This window comes from Salmo trutta, chromosome 38, assembly GCF_901001165.1.
Source record: "Salmo trutta chromosome 38, fSalTru1.1, whole genome shotgun sequence".
NCBI lineage: Eukaryota > Metazoa > Chordata > Actinopteri > Salmoniformes > Salmonidae > Salmo > Salmo trutta.
This window is the reverse complement of record NC_042994.1, coordinates 8,626,791-8,643,262: the sequence shown is the minus strand read 5'-3', so window position 1 is coordinate 8,643,262 and position 16,472 is coordinate 8,626,791. Positions and strand designations below refer to the sequence as shown.

The 16,472-nt window shown below is 43.8% G+C and overlaps 1 protein-coding gene across 3 annotated transcripts in view; it reads right to left on the bottom strand.

The window, feature by feature from the left end:
• Positions 1-16,472, bottom strand: part of LOC115178389 (potassium voltage-gated channel subfamily KQT member 5) — a 142,347-nt gene that overhangs the window by 35,803 nt on the left and 90,072 nt on the right. For all 3 annotated transcript variants that reach the window (XM_029739559.1, XM_029739556.1, XM_029739558.1), the window contains exons 2-3: positions 10,635-10,725; positions 8,243-8,369 (exon numbers count right to left, since the gene is read on the bottom strand). In XM_029739559.1, coding sequence (XP_029595419.1) covers positions 8,243-8,369; positions 10,635-10,725 — 218 coding nt within the window. The remainder of the gene's footprint in view (positions 1-8,242; positions 8,370-10,634; positions 10,726-16,472) is intronic.

Sequence of the window (16,472 nt, the reverse complement as noted above, 5' to 3'; positions counted from 1 at the left end):
AAGCCTTAACCGTCTCAATTCAGAGTATCTAGTTCAGCCTTAACCGTCTCTATTCAGAATATCTAGTTCAGTCTTAACCGTCTCAATTCAGAGTATCTAGTTCAGCCTTAACCGTCTCAATTCAGAGTATCTAGTTCAGCCTTAACCGTCTCTATTCAGAATATCTAGTTCAGTCTTAACCGTCTCAATTCAGAGTATCTAGTTCAGCCTTAACCGTCACTATTCAGAATATCTACTTCAGCCTTAACCGTCTCAATTCAGAGTATCTAGTTCAGCCTTAACCGTCTCTATTCAGAGAACCTAGTTCAGCCTTAACCGTCTCTATTCAGAGAACCTAGTTCAGCCTTAACCGTCTCTATTCAGAGTATCTAGTTCAGCCTTAACAGTCTCTATTCAGAGTATCTGATTGAGCCTTAACAGTCTCTATTCAGAGTATCTAGTTCAGCCTTAAGCGTCTCTATGCGGAGTATCTAGTTCAGCCTTAACCGTCTCAATTCAAAGTATCTAGTTCAGCCTTAACCATCTCTATTTAGAGTATCTAGTTCAGCCTTAACCATCTCTATTCAGAGTATCTAGTTCAGCCTTAACCGTCTCTATTCAGAGTATCTAGTTCAGCCTTAACAGTCTCTATTCAGAGTATCTAGTTCAGCCTTAACCGTCTCTATTCAGAGAACCTAGTTCAGCCTTAACCGTCTCTATTCAGAGAACCTAGTTGAGCATTAACCGTCTCTATTCAAAGAACCTAGTTCAGCCTTAACCGTCTCTATTCAGAGTATCTAGTTCAGCCTTAACCGTCTCAATTCAGAGTATCTAGTTCAGCCTTAACCATCTCTATTCAGAGTATCTCGTTCAGCCTTAACCGTCTCTATTCAGAGTATCTAGTTCAGCCTTAACAGTCTCTATTCAGAGTATCTAGTTCAGCCTTAACCATCTCTATTCAGAGAACCTAGTTCAGCCTTAACCGTCTCTATTCAGAGAACCTAGTTCAGCCTTAACCGTCTCTATTCAGAGAACCTAGTTCAGCCTTAACCGTCTCTATTCAGAGTATCTAGTTCAGCCTTAACAGGCTCTATTCAGAGTATCTAGTTCAGCCTTAACCGTCTCTATTCAGAGAACCTAGTTGAGCATTAACCGTCTCTATTCAAAGAACCTAGTTCAGCCTTAACCGTCTCTATTCGGAGAACCTAGTTCAGCCTTAACCGTCTCTATTCAGAGTATCTAGTTCAGCCTTAACCGTCTCTATTCAGAGTATCTATTTCAGCCTTAACCGTCTCTATTCGGAGTATCTATTTCAGCCTTAACAGTCTCTATTCGGAGTATCTAGTTCAGCCTTAACCATCTCTATTCAGAGAACCTAGTTCAGCCTTAACCGTCTCTATTCAGAGAACCTAGTTCAGCCTTAACCGTCTCTATTCAGAGAACCTAGTTCAGCCTTAACCGTCTCAATTCAGAGTATCTAGTTCAGCCTTAACCGTCTCTATTCAGAGTATCTAGTTCAGCCTTAACCATCTCTATTCAGAATATCTAGTTCAGCCTGAACCATCTCTATTCAGAGTATCTAGTTCAGCCTTAACCGTCTCTATTCAGAATATCTACTTCAGCCTTAACCGTCTCTATTCAGAGTATCTAGTTCAGCCTTAACCGTCTCTATTCAGAGAACCTAGTTCAGCCTTAACCGTCACTATTCAGAGTATCTAGTTCTGCCTTAACCGTCTCTATTCAGAGAACCTAGTTCAGCCTTAACCGTCTCAATTCAGAGAACCTAGTTCAGCCTTAACCGTCACTATTCAGAGTATCTAGTTCTGCCTTAACCGTCTCTATTCAGAGAACCTAGTTCAGCCTTAACCGTCTCTATTCAGAGTATCTAGTTCAGCCTTAACCGTCTCTATTCAGAGAACCTATTTCAGCCTTAACCGTCTCTATTCAGAGAACCTAGTTCAGCCTTAACCGTCTCTATTCGGAGTATCTAGTTCAGCCTTAACCGTCTCTATTCGGAGAACCTAGTTCAGCCTTAACCGTCTCTATTCAGAGTATCTAGTTCAGCCTTAACCGTCTCTATTCAGAGTATCTAGTTCAGCCTTAACAGGCTCTATTCAGAGTATCTAGTTCAGCCTTAACCGTCTCTATTCAGAGAACCTAGTTCAGCCTTAACCGTCTCTATTCGGAGTATCTAGTTCAGCCTTAACCGTCTCTATTCAGAGAACCTAGTTCAGCCTTAACCGTCTCTATTCAGAGAACCTAGTTCAGCCTTAACCGTCTCTATTCAGAGAACCTAGTTCAGCCTTAACCGTCTCTATTCAGAGTATCTAGTTCAGCCTTAACAGTCTCTATTCGGAGTATCTAGTTCAGCCTTAACCATCTCTATTCAGAGAACCTAGTTCAGCCTTAACCGTCTCTATTCAGAGAACCTAGTTCAGCCTTAACCGTCTCAATTCAGAGTATCTATTTCAGCCTTAACAGACTCTATTCAGAGTATCTAGTTCAGCCTTAACCATCTCTATTCAGAGTATCTAGTTCAGCCTTAACCGTCTCTATTCAGAGTATCTACTTCAGCCTTAACCGTCTCTATTCAGAATATCTACTTCAGCCTTAACCGTCTCTATTCAGAGTATCTAGTTCAGCCTTAACCGTCTCTATTCAGAGTATCTAGTTCAGCCTTAACCGTCTCTATTCAGAGAACCTAGTTCAGCCTTAACCGTCACTATTCAGAGTATCTAGTTCTGCCTTAACCGTCTCTATTCAGAGAACCTAGTTCAGCCTTAACCGTCTCTATTCAGAGTATCTAGTTCAGCCTTAACCGTCTCTATTCAGAGAACCTAGTTCAGCCTTAACCGTCTCTATTCAGAGAACCTAGTTCAGCCTTAACCGTCTCTATTCGGAGTATCTAATTTTTACATTTTAACAGTCTCTATTCAGAGAACCTAGTTCAGCCTTAACCGTCTCTATTCAGAGAACCTAGTTCAGCCTTAACCGTCTCTATTCAGAGAACCTAGTTCAGCCTTAACCGTCTCTATTCGGAGTATCTAGTTTTTACATTTTAACAGTCTCTATTCGGAGTGTCTAGTTCAGTTTCTGACATGTGTACGGTTGTCTGTCGGAATTTTACATACACTTAGGTTGGAGTCATTAAACCTCGTTTCTCAACCACTTTCAACCACAAATTTCTTGTTAACAAACTATAGTTTTGGCAAGTCGCTTAGGACATCTTCATTGTGCATGACACAAGTACATTTAGCAACAATTGTTTACAAACAGATTATTTCTTTTATAATTCACTGTATCACAATTCCAGTGGCTCAGAAGTTTACAAACACTAAGTTGACTGTGCCTTTAAACAGCTTGGAAAATTCCAGAAAATGATGTCATGGCTTTAGAAGCTTCTGATAGGCTAATTGACATAATTTGAGTCAATTGGAGGTGTACCTGTGGATATATTTCAAGGCCTACAGTCAAACTCAGTGCCTCGTTGCTTGACATCATGGGACAATCAAAAGAAATCAGCCAGGACCTCAGAAAAACAATTGTAGACCTCCACAAGTCTGGTTCATCCTTGGGAGCAATTTCCATGGGACACCATGGGACCAAACAAACACCATGGGACCACGCAGCCGCCATACCGCTCAGGAAGGAGACGCATTCTGTCTCCTAGAGATGAACGTACTTTGGTGCGAAAAATGCAAATAAATCCCAGAACAACAGCAAAGGACCTTGTGAAGATGCTGGAGGAAACAGGAACAATAGTATCTATATCCACAGTAAAATGTGTCCTATATTGACATAACCTGAAAGGCCGCTCTGCAAGGAAGAAACCACCACTCCAAAACCGTGATAAAAAAGCCAGACTACGGTTTGCAACTGCACATAGGGACAAAGATCGTACTTTTTGGAGAAATGTTCTCTGGTCTGATGTAAGAAAAATATAACTGTTTGACCATAATGACCATCGTTATGTTTGGAGGGAAAACGGGGAGGTTTGCAAGCCGAAGAACACCATCCCAACTGTGAAGCATGGGGGTGGCAGCATCATGTTGTGGAGGTGCTTTGCTGCAGGAGGGACTTGTGCACTTCACAAGATAAATGGCATTATGAGGAAGGAAAATGATGTGGATATATTGAAGCAACATCTCAAGACATCATTCAGGAAGTTAAAGCTTGGTCACAAATGGGTCTCCAAATGGACAATGTGTCACGTCCTGATCATGCTCTTATTTTCTATGGTAGAGTAGGTCAGGGCATGACTGGGGGGGTTTATCTAGTTTATTTATTTCTATGTTGTGTTCTAGTTTCTTTTTTCTGTTGGGGTTTTTGTATGATTCCCAATTAGAGGCAGCTTGTCACCGTTGTCTCTAATTGGGGATCATATTTAGGTAGTTGTTTTTCCCACCTGTGTTTGTGGGATATTATTTTGAGTTAGTGCATGTTGCACCTTTGTCGTAACGGTTTGTTGTTTGTTTATAGCTTATTGTTTGTCTTGCTAAGTTTCACATAATAATAAAGTTGTTGAACGACACTCACGCTGCGCCTTGGTCCGTTTCTACAAACGAACGTGACAGAATATCCCACCACACCAGGACCAAGCAGCGTGGCCAGGAAGAGTGGACATGGGAGGAAATGCTGGACGGCAAAGGACCCTGGACGCGGATTGGAGAATATCGCCATCCAAGGGAGGAATTAGAGGCAGCAAGAGAGGAACGGCGATGATACGAGGAATTAGCACGGAAACGATGGAAGCCCGAGAGGCAGCTCCCCCCCAAAAAATGTTGGGGGCACACGGGGAGATTGGCGGAGTCAGGGTTTAGACCTGAGCCAAATCCCCGTGCTTACCGTGGGGAGCGTGTGACCAGTCAGGCACCGTGTTATGCGGTGATGCGCACCGTATCTCCAGTGCACCTTCACAGCCCAGTGCGTCCTGTGCCAGCGCCCCGCACTTGCCGGGCTAAAATGAGCATTCAGCCAGGACGGGTTGTGCCAGCTCTATGCTCCAGACCTCCAGTGCGCCTCCACGGTCCAGTATATCTTGCACCGGTTCTACGCACCAGGTCTCCAGTGTGCCTCCACAGCCCAGTACGTCCTGTGCCTCCTCCTCGCACTCTCCCTGAAGTGCGTGTCCTCAGTCAGATATGTCCTGTGCCTGCTCTCCGCACTCGCCCTGAGGCGCGTGTTACCAGTCTGGCGCCACCTATGCCGGCCCACGCATCAGGCCTCCAGTGCGCCTTCCCGTTCCAGAGCTTCCGGCGACAGTTCCCAGTCCAGAGCTTCCAGCGACAGTTCCCAGTCCAAAGCTTCCGGCAACAGTTCCCATTCCAGAGCTTCCGGCGACAGTTCCCAGTCCAGAGCTTCCGGCGACAGTTCCCAGTCCAGAGCTTCCGGCGACAGTTTCCAGTCCAGAGCTTCCGGCGACGTTTCACAGTCCGGAACCTCCAGAGACGGTCCACAGTCTGGAACCTCCAGAGACAGTCCACAGTCCGGAACCTCCAGAGACGGTCTACAGTCCAGAACCTCCTGAGATAGTCCACAGTCCGGAACCTCCTGAGATGACCCACGGTCAGGAACCTCCTGAGACGGCCTACGGCTTGGAGCCTCCAGTGACGATACACGGCCCAGAGCCTCCAGTGACGATCCACGGCCCGGAGCCTCCAGGGATGATCCACGGCCCGGAGCGGATGAGAGGATGCTTCGTCCTGCACCAGAACCGCCTCCGATGCTGGAGGATCCGCGGGATGAGAAGGTTCTTCGTCCTGCACCAGAGCCGCCACCAACACTAGACACCCCCCCTAACCCTCCCTTTTGGTTTCAGGTTTTCCGGCCGGAGTCCGCACCTTTGGGGGGGGGGGGGGGGGTACTGTCACGTCCTGACCATAGAGAGCTCTTATTTTCTATGGTAGAGTAGGTCAGGGCATGACTGGGGGGTTTATCTAGTTTATTTATTTCTATGTTGTGTTCTAGTTTCTTTTTTCTATGTTGGGGTTTTGTAAGATTCCCAATTAGAGGCAGCTGGTCATCGTTGTCTCTAATTGGGGATCATATTTAAGTAGTTGTTTTTCCCACCTGTGTTTGTGGGATATTATTTTGAGTTGGTGCATGTTGCACCTCTGTCATCACGGTTTGTTGTTTGTTTATAGTTTATTGTTTGTCTTGCTAAGTTTCACATAATAATAAAGATGTGGAACGATACTCACGCTGCGCCTTGGTTCGTTTCTCCAAAGGAACGTGACACAATGACCCCAAGCATACTTCCAAAGTTGTGGCAAAATAGCTTATTAAGGACAACAAAGTCAAAGTATTGGAGTGGCCATTGCAAAACCCTGACCTCAATCCCATAGAAAATGTGTGGGCAGAACTGAAAAAGCGTGTTTGAGCAAGGAGGAGCGCAAACCTGACTCAGTTACACCAGCTCTGTCAGGAGGAATGGGCCAAAATTCACCCAACTTATTGTGGGAAGCTTGTGGAAGGCCACCCGAAACGTTTGATCCAAGATAAACAATTTAAAGGCCATGCTACCAAATACTAATTGAATGTATGTAAACTTCTGAACCACTGGGAATGTGATGAAAGAAATAAAAGCTGAAATAAATCATTTTCTCTACTATTATTCTGACATTTCCCATTCTTAAAATAAAGTGGTGATCCTAACTGACCTAAGACAGGGAATTTTTACTAGTATTAAATGTCAGGAATTGTGAAAAACTGAGTTAAAAATGTATTTGGCTAAGGTGCATGCAAACTTCCGACTTCAACTGTAGCTTCTATGAATGTCTATGTATACTTGTGTAAAGATGTCATATTGTCACGGCTATCAGTGTAGCAGGAAGGGTCAGAGTCAAGGGCAAGAGACGGAGGTCCAAAAACAGATGTTTATTAACACCGTTTGGAAAAAAAGGCAGCCGTAATACTGGGTGTGCCTAAACACCCGACAGGAGCACCGCTCCAAAACAATAAAGAGATCGGGGCGCAACCCGGCAATAATAAATAGACAGCTCCACAAAACGCTGAACTAACAGGCAGCGTAAATACGAACAGCCCTTCGAAATGACACAAAACAATCCCGCACGAATACCTGAACAAAAAGGACAAACTAAATACCCCCCCACACTAATTACAAACAAGGAACAGGTGCAGACCTAGACAGACAAAACCAAACAACACAGAAACATAGATCGGTGGCAGCTAGTAGGCCGGTGACGCCGACCGCCGAGCGCCGCCCGACTGGGGAGGGGCGCCACCTTCTGTGGATACTGTGACACATATGTCTGCAAATGAATGTTTATGAAATCTAATCTATACAATCGCCACCTCAAACTAAGTGTATTAATGTCTATGTACAGTATAGTTTATGGATGTAAATATAACTTATGACAGAATCTCAAATATATATATATATTTTTTTGTTTCACACTTTTTTGGTTACTACATGATTGCTTATGTGTTATTTCATAGTTTTTATGTCTTCATTATTATTCTACAATGTAGAAAATAGTAAAAATAAAGAAGAAGTAGGTGTTCTAAAACTTTTGACCGGTAGTGTATATATCTGTATCGGTGTAATATCTGTATCTCTCTCGCTTTCTATCTCTGTTTCCCTCTCCCTCTCTCTCACTCTCTTTATCGCTCTCTCCCGCTCTCTCTCTCGACATGACATTAGCCAGCTCAAAGAGCATGATGATGCTAGCTCTGATGACTTAGCGTGACTGGTAAGCCTCTACTCTCCCTCCCTGAAGTACGGCAGCCGTCTGAGAAGGGCAGATGAATATGTCTAAACACTGGAAAGAATTGAAGACGGTTAATGGAGAGGCCTATTTACATAGTCAGTCGACCCTAAGTCTCCTGTTAAGAATCACAAGAGCCTCAAACACCCCAGCTAAAACATCAAGCCAGAGGACTATGGTCTATTGTGTTTGTGTGTGTGTGTTCCTATGGTCAATTATACTGCATATCCTTTTACCCATAGGTCTCTTTGAACTCGGAAGTCACATTCCTATGGTAAAACCATTAGTGAATAGCCATATTGATTTGCAGTCAGGAAACTGACTTCTCGCTTTTAAGTAGGAAATAAAGTAGCTGAGAGGTCATCAATTGTCATAAAAGAGGAAAAAGTCAATGATTACCTGTAAAACTCTTTAACTTTAAAACACTTCTCATTACTGAACCATCAACTGAAGGTTGTAAACCTTTTCTCATCCCTCGAAAAAACATTCATAAAGGGTTTATAAAGTGTTTATAACTCATCTAGTCTATAGCTCACCTATTACACAGAAAGGCTTCCGGGCGAAACGGAGGCGACCCTGCCATCCTCTGTAGCGACAGCAGCAGCCGGCCGACCAGATCCTGATAATGTACTCCAGCCCAAACACCACAATCATCACAAACTCCTACAGGAAGTGACAAAACAGGAAGTCAGGGGAAAGTGATACACAATGACTAAGCAATTGCTATAAATCTACAAATAGGTGTCACACTTGTAGATAGGTCTAACTGCTTATACAGGTATCAGTTTCATCATTCTATTGAAAGTACGAGAAATGATTTATCATCCAATTTCCAACAAATCATAACATATTAAAGTGGCATGCTTTTTCTTGACATTGAAACAGATTCATGTTTTGAATGAATGAATGATGACTTAAAGTGGTCTACTTCCTGTGAGTAGCATGTATATAATGTAAAATACCTTTGAATTCAGTGTCAACCTAAAATATGCTAATGCATCATTAGCATGCTAAATGTCAACACTGAGTCAACATAGTCAATTAGATCACTTGGCACAACATTAGTTAGCTAGCATTTGCTCCCAGTATATCATGACTCAAATTCAGTTGATGCTAATCTAAGATAATGTCCCTAGCAAGTCTGGTCTAAAAGAGGCATATGGATGCAACAAGATTTTTTATGAGCTGCTGTTTCAAATGCTGTTTCAAATCTCTAGTTCTCAGAGTAGCGACTGGGAGCAAATACATTTCTGCCAGTGTCTGTATCGTCAATAGGTGGCCTAACCGTGTTGACACTGATTTAATTTGGAGAGGCTATGTTATTGAGTGGAGACATCCAGTATGAATCCAGTCATGATAAAGGGATGAATCTTCTGCTCGGATAATCCGCGGATATCCCTCTTCCTATCTGTCATGGAGATACTTGGACCGACGCATTGACCGTCACTGGCCCACCCAGACTACAAAATAACATATACCACTAACCTTCCTAATCCTAATTTCCCTCAGGGATTCATAGTCATATTGAATTGAGCCTCAAAGGAAACAATATGAGTACATTTATTTAACTTTTTTTTACACCATACCACCAACTGGATGTTACATTATCTGTTACCTAACCTTGAATAAGGGTTTCAATTTGAATTTGGTTTTTAATGGCGTAGAATGCCCTGCGTGCTTTCTCTCTCAGTTCATTCACTGCCTCATTAAGGTGTCCAGTTGAGCTTATTTTTAAACCTAAGTAATTGTAGTGTGTGCAGTCTCTCTCTCTCTCTCTCTCTCTCTCTCTCTCTCTCTCTAATTCTCTCTCTAATTCTCTCTCTCTCTCTCTCTCTCTCTCTCTCTCTCTCTCTCTCTCTCAATAGGTGTACCATCCGGTGGACCATCAGTCGATAAACAAACCAAGGTTGACTCCCGTAAATGGAGTTCATTTCTTCCAGTTCACCACTCAAATTTGAGTTCTGTACAATTAACACTCATCTCTCACTCGTCTATTTCCCAGTTGCTGAACAATAATGCTTCAAATATCAATATATTTCAGCAACAATTGAAATGACTGTCAACATCAACAACAGGGCAATACAGAGACAATGATGTTGACCAATTGATGACCCTTTTGCTCACTCTCTCTCGCGGCCCTGAAGTCTGCTGTAACAGTATGGTGCTGACTCATCGCAGGGTACGGTTAGTGGATAGTGACCTGCTAGCAGCATTTCAATAATAGTACACTATCTAGAACTTTAAAGGTTTCTTCAGCTTCCCCCATAGTTTAACCCTTTGAAGAACTATTTTTGGTTCCAGGTGGAACCCTTTTGGGTACCATGTAGAACCCTTACCTCAGACGGTTCTACATGCAACCCAAAAGGGTTCTACCTGAAACCAAAAAGGGTTCTGCTATGGGGACATCCGAAGAACCCTTTTTGAACCCTTTTTTTCTAAGAGTGTAGAAGAAGAAATCAATGTTGGCCCCGGATCAAATTACTAAACTCAATCTGGAGACAACGCATGAACCTTGGCCTGTATTGATTTTTCCTATAAGGACCACATACGTAGCAAGAGAGAGCTCTGCATCACTAGGGTTCTTAACGTGGTGAAGTCCGTTTGAATCTGCTTTATTCACTATCAAATGACTAGATAATGGGAAAACACAGAAGTGTTCCCAATTGATCAGATTGACTTACTGATACCAGAATGTATTCATATCCTCTTACCTAATTACTAATAGAAATCTATTTGTGCAAAGAGGAGTTTGATTGAAAGCTCAACACACTTTACCGCTTTGTATTTGCCTGTTGTGAAGCGATAGGTGTCACTGCTTTCTTCTATCCACAGTGTCACCTATCACTGCACTCATTGTAAACAGGCACGCTGATGAACAGCTTCTGTGTCTGTGTCAGAACATGTGCCTAGTTTCAATCAGTTTCTCACCAGGATGAGCAGACAGTTGGAAGAGAAGTCCTGGTGAGCCGGAATGGTGGAGAACACAGACAGGACCAAGCAACCAAAGACCAGGACGAACCTACAGGACAAAACAGAGCGAAATCATAAATACATTTATCCAGAGCCATATGAAACAGAAGAAGACTCTGGCAGTTTGGTCAGGAAATGCCTTATCTCATTATTAATGCTAACGTGATTAGCTTGAAACATGCACCGTCGCTGGACTGGACAAGCAGAAATATCCTGGGAGGGGTGCGTCCCTGGGAGTGGGTTGAGTCACTGACGTGGTCTTCCTGTCTGGGTTGGCGCCCCCTGTTGGGCTGTGCCGTGGCGGAGATCTTTGTGGGCTATACTCGGCCTTGTCCCGGGATGGTATGTTGGTGGTTGGAGATATCCCTCCAGTGGTGTGGGGGCTGTGCTTTGGCAAAGTGGGTGGGGTTATATCCTACCTGTTTGGCCCTGTCCGGGGGTTTCATCGGATGGGGCCACAGTGTCTCCTGACCCCTCCTGTCTCAGCCCCAGTATTTATGCTGCAGTAGTTTATGTGTCGGGGGGCTAGGGTCAGTCTGTCACATCTGGAGTATTTCTCTTGTCTTTTCCAGTGTCCTGTGTGGATTTAAATATGCTCTCTCTAATTCTCTCTTTTTCTTTCTTTCTTTCTCTCTCTCGGAGGACCTGAGCCCTAGGACCATGCCTCAGGACTATCTGGCTTGATGACTCCTTGCTGTTCCAAGTTCACCTGGCCGTGCTGCTGCTCCAGTTCCAACTGTTCTGCCTGCAGCTATGGAACCCTGACCTGTTCACCGGACGTGCTACCTGTCCCAGACCTGTTGTCCCAGACCTGCTGGAACCCTGACCTATTCACCGGACGTGCTACCTGTCCCAGACCTGCTGTTTTCAACTCTCTAGAGACAGCAGGAGCGGTAGAGATACTCTCAAAGATCGTCTATGAAAAATCCAACTGACACTTACTCTTGTGTTACTGACTTGTTGCACCCTCGACAACTATTATAATTATTATTATTTGACAATGCTGGTCATTTATGAACATTTGAACATCTAGGCCATGTGCTGTTATAATCTCCACCCGGCACAGCCAGAAGAGGACTGGCCACCCTTCATAGCCTGGTTCCTCTCTAGGTTTCTTCCTAGGTTTTGGCCTTTCTAGGGAGTTTTTCCTAGCCACCGTGCTTCTACACCTGCATTGCTTGCTGTTTGGGGTTTTAGGCTGGGTTTCTGTACAGCACTTTGTGATATCAGCTGATGTAAGAAGGGCTATATAAATACATTTGATTTGATTTGATATCCGACCCTACCTCTTTCTGCAAAGAACCACAGTCGGTGATAATCTTCCACCTTCATTATGTTATGATCTTTTATTTTTCCATGAATTAAATCTGAAATATGAGGTGGGCCAATGGCTTTCCAAGTAGCATCAATGGCAAAATGACGAGCAATCGGATTTAGAGTTATAGATGTCTTTTGTGTTAAATGGTGAGAGGACATCTGTGTTTGATCAGGATTGAGCTCCGTCTTAAGCTTGGCTGTGCCTATGGAGTTTGTGAGGGAAAGGCTAAGATAGGGCTTTGGATGCCAAATTACTTATTCTCTTTGTCTTTCTTGGATTATCATTGAAACTATAGCATCTTGATTTTCCTGCAAAGCAGTGCTATTGAAACTAGTGGAAGTTGTTGCATTTCTGTATCTACTGGGCAAAAACTGGTTGCATCAACGTTGTTTCCACATCATTTCAACCCCAAAATTCAATGTGATGATGTTGAATCAACGTGGAAAACTGATTGGATTTGCAAAAAGTCATCAATGTAACAGAATGTCACCTATTTGAACCTATATCCAATTAGTTGACAAGTCAACAGAATCGAAATCAAAACTAGATGCTGGAAAGATGTCTGAGCCCAGTGGGTGGTGAGTCATCACAAAGACAAAGCACTGTTGACCCAACACTGCTGTAGGGGAGAGATTAGCCTAGCATGCTAATTGTCCAGGTTATCCAGGATAACAACAGTGAGAATATGGTGTCTGGCTATGAAGATAGAAACTGAACACTGAGTTTAGATAGAAGAGTCATTCCAGTGTGACGACAGTGGCATTCACAAAATGTAAACAATTAGAAACCTATAGAATCCATCCAAATAAGGTCAGCCAATATGTCACTACGACTTCCTCTCATGTCCCCCGACCTCCCTTCTCTTCCTTCTCAGTCAATATTTGAGAGTGACATTCAGAAATGTAAACAATCATCAAGAACCCCAATTAGGTCTTTGAAGATGTCACTATGGCGCACAAGATGTCACTACATCTTCCTCTACCGCCCCCCCGACCAGCCACCACCCTTCTCTTCCCTCTCCCTTCTCCACAGCTGTAGCCTATGGAGTATGGCTGATGAGAGGCTAGAGACTATTAAGCCGTTCCCTGGTGCCCGTAGGCTAGGCCCTAAATCATCACTAACATGAAAGAAGATGAAGAACCTTTAAAAGTTGAAACGCATGGCCAAGCGGGTCAGGGGGGTGATTTCCAGACTGAGCTTCTTGAGCAGTGTCTGTGTGAAAAGGGTGGGCGTCCTGTGGGGGTCGCGATCCCCAGCCGACCTTTAGCTGACCGCTATAGGACTGTGCTGATGTGACCCCGGCCCCGATCTGACCTTTGACTCCAAGAGAGAGCCCAAACAGAGGTTACAGTTTTCCATAGCCCGAGGATGTGATTATTTCGATTTGGTCGTCGTCATCTGTCGTCCAATACGCTCTTCTCCTTCTGCGAGGAGTCAGGAAGTAGAAGGCTTTGTATGTAACCCAAGAAGTTATATAAAAAGTATTCCTTTTCAAGTCTGAGTATTTAACGTTTTAGTGTTTTTACATAAAAAAAATACATCCTAATGAATCAGTTTGAAGTTCGGGAAGTTGGAGTATTTAAAAGTTTAGGGTACTTTGGGAAGTTAATCAATTGTGCATATGTCTGGACTGGTGAATGCGTGCGCTGACAAGTATCATGTAGCTGTCAACTGAAAGGACAGCTGGCCTCATAAGTCTTCCTCCACTCTCTCTCTCTTGTCAAGATCTCTAAAGGAGAATTAGTGGCTGCTAAACAAGGTTTTCAGAGTTCCTCCTTATCTAACTATAGTAAACACCAATGTCTCTGTTTACAAAACAAATAGAACCATTTCTGAAATATTTAATGAAAAACAATTAATGAGTTATGAAAAACAGACAAGGTTGTTTATCATTGAACGATCTTCCCTAATTACTTTGCCGCCGCCTCCCCGTCCGCTCTGCAGGCCTCAGTTCCCCGTGTCACATACTGTTGTGGCGGGTCGCTGTCCCAAATTGCACCCTAGTCCCTACGTAGTATGGTGCACTAGATAGGGAATAGGGTGCCATTTGGGACGCGGGGCTAGTATCTGGAGTCTGTCAGAGCCCTCACAGCTCCAACAGAACACAGAACTGCCCTTAACCTTTTAAAGAGAGGCCCAGAGTAAATAACACACGCAGGCACACGCACACGCACACGCACACACACACGCACACACGCACACGCACACACACACGCGCACACACGCACACACACACACACACACACACGCACACACACACGCACGCACACACACACACACGCACGCACGCACGCACACACACCAGTAGCAGGCAGTAAGTGCTTGTCTATTTTGTATAATTTAATTGATTTGTTTTGAAACAGAGTGCCAAGGAAATGACTAATGTCCAATCACTGGGGTCTGTCGTACTGGCTACATTACACCCAATCATCCTCATTTTGAATTAGATTTGCAGCGAAAAGCAGATGTCTGCATTTGTTTGGCTCCCAATCAGTCGTGTTGTCAGGCTCTCAGTGGATATCTGTGGTAGCACGAAGGTCTGGTAGTGTTGTTTGTACGGATCACAAACCACCCTACCAGAAAAGTTGGAGTAGCAACCTTAGAAAAACACGTACACTGCAAATACTGCACGTTTGTATTGTATACGATTGTAAGGATAGGGTAGGCAGAGGATGTGAGGTACAGTAACCTTGGATGACACTGTCTTCTTTCCAATACACCTCTCTTAGCAGAGGATAGAGTGAGTAGAAAGTAGATGCTGTATACAGGAGTACAGGAGGGGCAAGAGGTCATAACCTTGGATGGCACTGTTTCCCGTCTATTCTTCTTCTCTTAGCACAGGATAGGGTGAATAGCGCTTGACTGTATACACTACTGCACACACTCAAAGAGCAATGAAGAGGAAGCGAGACACAGGAAATACCCCTGTATTCTATATCATTGGAAGGATTGGGCACTGGGGCAGGTAGAGTCAACCTTGGATGTCACTTTCTCTTCCTTTCAAGTATTTCTTCTCTCCACATCTCTCCTCTCAGCGAAGGGTAGAACACGGTAAGATGAGTATATGGGTGTATACACTATGTGTAAGGACTGAGCAGGCAGGAGTTCACAGACAACCTTGGATGGCACTTTGTCCTTTCTTTCAAGTCTTTATCTCGATCTCTCCTCGTTGTACAAGGCAGAGTGAATACCAGCTGCACGTATACAGTAGGTAAAAGTGGAGAATATATATATATATATGATATTTGTGTTGAGGACGTGTTGCCTTGAGCGCCACACACTCTATTTAGAGTCAATGAGGAAGAATTCGGAGAAATATGTCTCACATTTTCCCACAGGCTACAGTTCATTAGAGACAGACTGAAAGCTAATTACATTAAGACTATTTATTCCCTAATGTGTGTGTGTGTTTCAGTGTGTGTGTGTGTGTGTGTGTGTGTGTCATCATGACATGGATTCATATGCTACCAGTATAGCCAGCTCCCTAGGATAAATGAGTGGCAGGTACCCTAGCGGTTAACAGCATTGGGCCAGTAACTGAAAGGTTGCTGGTTCAAATCCCTGAGCAAACTAGGTGAACAATCTGTCAATGTGACCTTGAGCAAGTCACTTAACCCTAGTTGTTCTGGATAAGAACGTCTGCTAAATGACAAAAACTTAAATAGAACTACCACTATGCTGTCCATGGTCCTGAAATGTGTGACCACCAAAATCCTTCATGAGTTCTTGATAGTATCATCTATGATCTATCTATATGTTCTGTTTTCAATGTGTGGCCATCCATTCAAGGATAAAATCATTTTACTCATCACTGTCTCTGGCAGTTGCCTACAACTTAAAGTCTCATTCTGACTGCCTAGATTCTCAACTGTCACTGGATGTCTGTCTAGTAAGATGGATTGTCATTGGATGTCTGTCTAGTAAGACGGATCATCATTGGACAGTGCCAGCTAGGGTCAAAGTTCAACCGTCATCCAGGTTAGGGCTCATACCTGGACGGTTTGGTCACAAGACAGTCGTCTCAGATAGCCTTGCCAGTGTAACAGAGGTATTATAAACACATGGGCTAACTTCTCACCTTCTCTTTGATATAAACTTGAGGCAGCCAAGAGAGGAAGCTCAAGTCATAATACTGTCAGGTCAGTATCATCCTTAACACCTTTATGAGCAGACTAGGAGTCGAAAGAGTAACCCAAAACCTAATAAAATCTATGTCTGTTCTTAAGAATACTGTCTGTCTGGACGGTCTGGACACTTTTCCTGTGTGTGTGTGTGTGTGTGTGTGTGTGTGTGTGTGTGTGTGTGTGTGTGTGTGTGTGTGTGTGCGTGCTCACGCGCTTGTGTGTGTGTGTGAGCGCCCATAAAAGTACAAGAGAGACAGAGGCAGTGTGTGTGTGTGTGTGTGTGTGTGATCGCTTATAAAAGTGTAAGAGAGACAGAGGCAGTGTGTGTGTGTGTCATCTTGCCAAGTCTATATT